General features: G+C 46.3%; 1 protein-coding gene across 3 annotated transcripts in view; it reads right to left on the minus strand.

The window, feature by feature from the left end:
- rims4 (regulating synaptic membrane exocytosis 4) overlaps positions 1-6,769 on the minus strand; it is a 47,578-nt gene extending 40,809 nt beyond the window's left edge. For 2 of the 3 annotated variants that reach the window (XM_040115940.1, XM_040115941.1), the window contains exon 1: positions 6,673-6,769. In XM_040115940.1, coding sequence (XP_039971874.1) covers positions 6,673-6,769 — 97 coding nt within the window. Of the gene's footprint in view, positions 1-6,668 lie in introns of all 3 variants that reach the window. The other variant, XM_040115942.1, reaches the window with a different exon arrangement.
- Positions 6,770-7,464: the final 695 nt, after the last annotated feature.

The raw sequence follows: 7,464 nt of genomic DNA on the forward strand, positions 1-7,464 counted from the left end.
TTCCTCCATCTGATAAATGGAAAGAGCAGAATGAACGAGAATAAGTCTCAGAGGAAAAAAAAAAAAAATGCTCCCTAAAACACTCAAACATTATTTTTTTAAAAACAGCTTTCGCCGATGTACTTTTGCTTTCTTTAGGCCTTTTGTTCAGTACACAGTAGTTATCATCACCGTCATCTACTTTTTATCATCAGTGACACGTGACGAAGACATTTATAGAATTAGATCGTACAAAAAATGTCACTAGTCTACAGAATTGTAAAGTATAGTAACTACAGTAAGTATATCACCAGGATAAAAAAATGTACTTATATATCGGTAAATACTGGGGTATTTTCATTCTGTAAGACTTACTTTTACTATGCACAGCATGCAACAAGCTCAGAAAATGTGATACATCATTGTACAGGTTTGAGCAAGCCAGCGGTACGTGGATGAGCTACGCCACATAAATCATTACCGCCAACACCCCGAAAGGAGTGGGAACAACTCTTCCACAAGCACGTGAGTTACCTGTACAGACCAGGTAGAGGTTATTACACTGGCAGGCGGTTTGAACAGCTGAGCTGAATCCACGACGCTCCTCCCAGCCCCGGCCTAAACCGGAGTCGGTCGCTCGATCTCTGGGCGAGATCAGCGAAGGGAAGGTCGACTGCCGCGAGATCCCGGTGACGGAAACGCTTAGCGAAAGTGCCTGTGAGACTGCAGATCCAACGCACACGTTCCTGCCGCTGATGCCTACGGGTGTTTAACTGAAAAATAACTCATACGTTCTTGCAAGAGGCGTGTGTGTGTGTGTGTGACGGTGTGTTTTCTGGACGATTTGGGGTTGGCCTGAGCGTGGGGCCTCAGCTGGGAAGCCATGAGAGTCACGCATTCCTACTGACAGCACGAAGAGCTTTTCCCCTCAGCTAATTACATGCGCTCGGTCCTACAGAACCAACCGCCCCACCATGTGGTTGAACTGTTCGTGCCAGCAGTCGAAAGCTTTGGCGAATGGGATACAGCAGTTTAGTGGTGAAGCGCATAGGACTGAAGCAGGAAACGAGCCTGAACAAAATGCGGCGACTGCTTTTGAGTAACAGACACGTATCACGTTTCTGAACTGGAAGAGCTTTTGTTACGTTATAACCCCTCGCCGCTTTCGTGTAAAAAAAAAAAAAAAAAAAAACCACAGCCGACTGCAACAAGTAGACGCTTGTTGTCTGGAAGTCGTCGAGGAGCCTTCTGGGAAATGTAGGAAACACTGCAAGAAGTGGAGGATGAGAAAATCTGAAGGACAGTGAGGAACGTCTGGAACAAACTACATTACTGTAAACACCGTGACCTTTGGGGGTTTTTTTCCCTTAGGGGGGAGAGCGGACGCTGGACGTTGTTTTGAGTCGGTGTACATTTAGCGTTGCATGTTTTTCTCCGTAATGCGGGAGAATCACGTCAGCTGTCGGCCTGTCACCAACAGCAGTGAAACCCGACACCTGAGCCAGCAGATAACACATACATGAGGGTGTGTGTGTGTGTGTGTGTGTGTGTGTGTGTGTGTGTGTGTGTGTGTGTGTGTGTGTGTGTGTGTGTGTGTGTGTGTGTTCTGTCCGCTGATCATCTGTGAGACGTGAGAGGAAAAACAGAAAACGGAAATTTAGGTCTGAGAGAGAGATGCGAGGAAACGTTGGGATTAATTTCTTTTTTGTTGTTGTTGTTGTTCTACCAAAGAGACAGTAAAAGGAAAAAACAGCTAAACTCACCTTACCTACCTTTACTACTTACTAGTATTTTAAGGTGCGTCTGCACTTTTACAGTGTAAATTCATGGCTATTGACTCAGGGAACACAACCAAAAAGATGACTGAATATGAGCCAGTTGTCAGTTTTAATGAGGCACCACATACGCTTTGTGAAAATATTTGATCAATTGTTCATACGATCCCGTTTTCCTTCTTGACGGTCACAGATGACCAAATTTGAGGGCATGATTCATCATAAAAAAATGTCCTCCGACACCTCTCGTGGATTTTCTCGTGGGCAGACCTCCCTCCTGTCCAGCCAGCGAAACACGTTTGACTTAAACCAAACTGAAGCGAGGGGGAAGAAAAATGAAGACAAAGAGAGCGAGGGGAGAGGAGAGAAAGACAAAGAAATCGGGAGGGGGGAGCGATTAAAAGACAATTTGAGGTGGAAAGACAGAGTTAACCTGCAAACAGGATTAGTAAACCACGGAGTGAGGAGTGGACCGAGGGAGAGTTAAAAGTGTGACAGAGAGACAATGAGACAGGGAAGGAGAGGGAGAGAATTAACCTGCAATCAGGCCTCTATTTAGCTGCAGTCAGCCACAATCAGCAGCCATATTAGCATTTAATTAGACCGAGAGCCACAAACCACGGCCTGCCGCGCCGCTCTGATTACCTCACACACTGCTCTGGTGTCTGTGTGTGCGCCAGCGTGTGTCTGGAGACGTGGGTCCCGCGTCAGCGTGGGCGCTCGCGCACCTACAATCACAACTGGGTGTACAAATGTACGAGCACAGGCATCGGATGACCCATATTCTATATCTGACTGCGTGAGTGCTCACGCAGGCGTGTGTTTGTGTCGGCGAGAGCCCGAGCGCGTTTGCGTAGGGCTCACACCGCTACAGGAGTGCGTGGAGGGTATTTCAACTGTTTGTGTTTCAGTTTGGATATCGATTCGCCCCCCCACCCACCCCCGTTTTCCGTGGACACGCCCAGAAGAGCAAAGGAGCATCGGCGGGCTGAAATCCCGAGTGTGGAAAAAAAAAAAAAAGAATTATTCACACCTCCACGCAGGTGACGCTCCCAGCATGCCGCCCTTCACCAGACTGTTTTCTTGGTTGGCCTCAGTAAACACACACACACACACACACACACGCTTAGGAAGCAGCGGACGGCGTGAATTAGCTTTGGAGAGGACCGTGATGTGTGTGTGAGAGAGTCCCGTGTGGTTTAGCCCAAGACGGCTAAACATCACTGGGATCTGTTCACTTACAAAACACATTCCGTTGCTTTATGAAAGCCGACGATTTGTAGTTGCTAGAATCACAGAAGCACAGATACGACTAAATTCAAATTAATGGCACTTTAAGATGCCACGAAAAAAATATATATATATCATGAGAAGTAATATCAAAGTGAAGTTAAATACAAAGGATGTCCCATTTAACCAGCATGAGAGCCTACAGCCACGCTAGCGGCTCTCTGTGTCCGCGCTTAGGCACATTGGCGCTAACGTAAGCAAGCTAACTCGCTCACTATGACCATGTTAAACACGCTTTACGTTTAGCAGGTCCAATCTTCACCATGTTCACCGGCTTAGTTTAGTCACGGGACGAAGCTGAATTTCAACCTCAGCTCCGCGAAAAGCCAGAGGAGTGATCACCAGGGTTATTACGAGTCATCTAGCATACTTTATAATAATATCATGAAATTTCATTTTTCACTGACAAAGGCATTTATTCTACCGCTCTTAATATATATAGCTGAGGTAATAAAATACAGGAGCGTGTGGAGTAAAGCTACAAAGCATCAAAATTTCAATACTGTAAAATATGAAAAATGTCAGCAACAACAACCTAAAACGATATTAGTAAATGTGGCTGCTGATCAGCAGACGTTCCGCTTCTGAAACACCTCCAGTTGACGTCTGGAGTTGGGCTACACGTTCCCTGGATGACGTTTCATCCCAGGACATCTTACAATATATTCATAACGATACTAATGTTTAACGGCAGCAAGACGCGCAAGAAAAAGAAGAAAAAAATAAAAATAAAGCACGTTTGATAACAATAACAACAGGAGGCACTTAGATGAGAGCGCGCTGACTTCATAGGAGCAGTGAACACCGCTAGCTGCTAACAGTCATGAACAATAATAATAATAGTAATGATGATGATAATAATAATATGTGCATTGTAATCATCACTACATTTAAAACAATCTTAGGGGCATTTTTTTATACCTCTATGATATGTCCACAGTAGGGAAGGCAGGAAATAAGGGAAGAGAGAGACAAAGGTCCCCGGCTGGACGCAAACAGGCAAGGTGCCAGTTCGTTTATGGTCGGTGCCTTAACTCCTAGGTCACCGGAGCACGGAAAGGACGACTCGCAGAAAGTTCAGTGGAAGCTAAAGATTGTGGAGCTGTTGACCTGTGGTTTGTGAACACCTTAAACCCGAGGACACTAAAGTCCGCCATGTTTAGCTCTACTGGCACAGGTGAGACACTGACTCTCTCCGGCACGATTCAAACGGATCTTGGTCCAGCGCGCAGCGCCGTTATCGGTGATAATTACAGGCCGCACATCCCTACCAGAGTGCAGTCTGTCCGAAAAACGGAGCACAGTCACAATCATCCTCGCTGTTTTCCTCTCACATTCCTCCCCCTCTCCAGCTGTGGGTCTCACTGAGAATCAGATAGCACGAAAGCAATTAGATGCCCACAACCATGTGTGTTGCTGCGAAGCCGCACGTGTGAGTGTTGCGCAAGATATTGCTAAAAACAAACGAGCTGCCCTCTCAGAGCTTTGGGTGAGCGGTTTTTGTCTGAGTGAGCCGCTGCAACTCTGGGATTGAAAATGACTGTGATTTACTATGTAAATAATTAAAACAGGTGGTTTCAGCCAAGCAGGCTATTTGGTCATGTACAAACTGTTCCAACAAAAAAAACCCAACTGTATTAGATACCGCTGACCCCGCCGCTGCCTTTGTTTCGCTCGTTTTTTTCGTTCCATTATGAACACGTTGGTGATCTCTACACCTCTGGTGGCCGTGGCCCATTTTACATGTTAGGGGACCCTAGACAAAAAATGTACTATTTGGCCTCTACTGAACCCGGTGCAATGTGTTATGTCCCCCTTTGCCTCCGAGTTGCAGTTATGTCCACTGTAACCAGAACTCCTATGCTGGAATAACACTTAGCTTTCATTAGTGTGGTATAGTTTGTGGTATTTTTGATAAAACGCAGCTTCACTATGGATATGTGTCGCGTCGTGTGAGCTGACTATAAATTGAAATACTGCTCCGTGGAGTTTCCTTTTAAACAACAACGGTTGTCTTTAAATTCGGGGGTTATACTGTGTGTAATCTAACATGATGAATGCATTTCATTCCGAATAACACATTTGGAAAAAGTCAGAAACCAGCATGATTTACGTCCATCTTCTTCTCTCCTGCCTCTGCCAGCGCATTGCTGCACATCTTGGCGCACTACCACCCACCGGTAGATCAGTGTGGCTCAGTCACCGGAAAACTGCTCCATAGCGCTACTAGGGGTCAGAAACGCCACAGGTCACCTTTAAATCTAGATTGTTAGCCAGGGACAATCTACACGACGTGCAGCGAATGATGCAGCTACCCACTTGACCCAATGTGTAATCCAGCCTCGGTGGCCGTGTTGGATGTTGTCTTGGGCCAAGTCTCCAAGCAAGCCCTTGTTCCACTAGCTTCTGTAACTCAGACAGTTGTTTTTTTTTTTTGTGGTTGTGTGTGTGTGTGATGTGTGTTAACGTTATTAACCGCGCATCTTGATTGTTTTTGACGGGACATCTGTGACCTACTTAGCACTATCCTGTGCAAACACGCATTCTCATCAAAGTTTGTTGTTTCTCCGGCCGTGCTTTTCCCGCACATACAGAACGAACGTAACATTTGCTCAAATCTGCGCGGAAGGACGGTCCAGAACTGGGCTAGCATAGCAGAAAATCCGGAGTAATGAAGTGCAGCGATATTACCAGTTTAGAGAAAAGTGCATCACATCATCCGATCCTTTCGATTTGGGGAAATGTTTTATGCTACAGACAGTCTCATCATAGAAAACCTGACATCACAACACAGGTGTGCAAACGCACACACTAACACATACCAACGACACATTCCAATCTTGGTCTAATTTAACTGAGATTGTTTTGGGGTTTTTTTTGCCACAATTCATCAGTCACGTCTGTACTGTCAGCGCTAGCAGCTAACGCATATTTTCAGTTTCATTCAGTCTTTCCATTGTCTTTTCAAATAATAGATGACTCATTCGCTCTGTTGAATCTCAGAACAGCGAGAAATCATCCCAGTTTCCCCGGAGTCCAAGATGATATCTTCACATGTCTCGTTTTGTCCAGCCAACAGTCCAAACACCAACAGATGCTCATTTTAATGACACAAAACAGAGAGCAGCAGCAAATCGTCCCATTTGAGAGGCTGGAACCAGAGAATGTCTGGCAATTTTGTTTTTCCATAAACGACTTCCATCCATTATCAAAACTGATGACAATTAATTTTCTGTGGGTTGACTCATCTGTTACTAGCTAATTGTTTCAGCACCAAATGTCGGCAAGTCCCATGGGATCGAACATTTAACATGTTATCAAATAAAAATGCAAATACTGGATATTGGAAAAACCGGCCTAGATCAGCGCAGTCACAAACAGAAACCACATACGTTTTTGCGGGACATGCGTCTGTTGTAAGGTGATTTACTGAACGAGACTGTCCTCTGAGCCACGACAGATTTACATAATACACTGCCCGACGTGTGGATGGAAGCATCAGTTTTCCAGCAGACTGGTGACAAACAACATGTGCCTTGCGTCCCATGTTTTATGTATGGCTCCTCAATCTTGTTGTGGTATTGTGTGTGTGTGTGTGTGTGTGTGTGTGTGTGTCACTCCCACTCACCCCCATCGTCCTCATCGAAGGAGTTCATGCAGGGGAAGTAGATGGCGAGGGCCTCGAAGGACGCCGACAGGCTGATGCGGCTCTGCGATCGCTCCATGTAGAGGCCCGCCGTCGGGCCCGGGTCGGCCGGCTTGGCCAAGCGCGGCTGGGCATTCTTCACGCGGAGTACGGCTCGCGGCGTCTTGGATGGCTGTCAGCTGCCCCCCACGGCAGATCCACCTCACCCCGGAAACAAGAGTCGGGCGAGAACCCCGAGACGCTCGCACCGACTGAGATCGGTGCAAAAACTTACTCGCAGCAGGAGGCGGCAGAAGTTGATGACAAAGAAAGATGTTGATGTTGCTCTTTGTATGTCAGATAAGACACAAGATCAGATGGTGCAAAAACATCCTAGAAATAAAAAATCGAAGCGAGATATGTTTCTGACGGTTGGTTGCACACTTCTGATCTAATAAACTGACCTGATAAATGACACTGTTTATGCTGCTCTTTGACTGGATGTCTATCTATGGCTTTGTGTAGCGGCGTTATATCTCTCTCCTCCTGTCATCTCCCCTCTAGGTTTTGGAATCTTGTTTTACTTCCGTTCTCAGGCAGATGCTCGTGTACATCCTCCTGTTTATCCCCCCCTTGTCCTCAGAAGTCCAGGTGACGGTCAGATGGACTCACCGATTGTCTGGCGGTGACTCTTTCCTGCGTCTTCACGCTGATAAATCCTTATCTCGCCCCTTCTGTTTCACAGCAAAACTCCTGAACTCTGCACTCTGCGTGTCAGTCTGATGTCCTCCCCTC

This window comes from Xiphias gladius, chromosome 21 (assembly GCF_016859285.1).
Source record: "Xiphias gladius isolate SHS-SW01 ecotype Sanya breed wild chromosome 21, ASM1685928v1, whole genome shotgun sequence".
In the NCBI taxonomy this organism is placed as follows: domain Eukaryota; kingdom Metazoa; phylum Chordata; class Actinopteri; order Istiophoriformes; family Xiphiidae; genus Xiphias; species Xiphias gladius.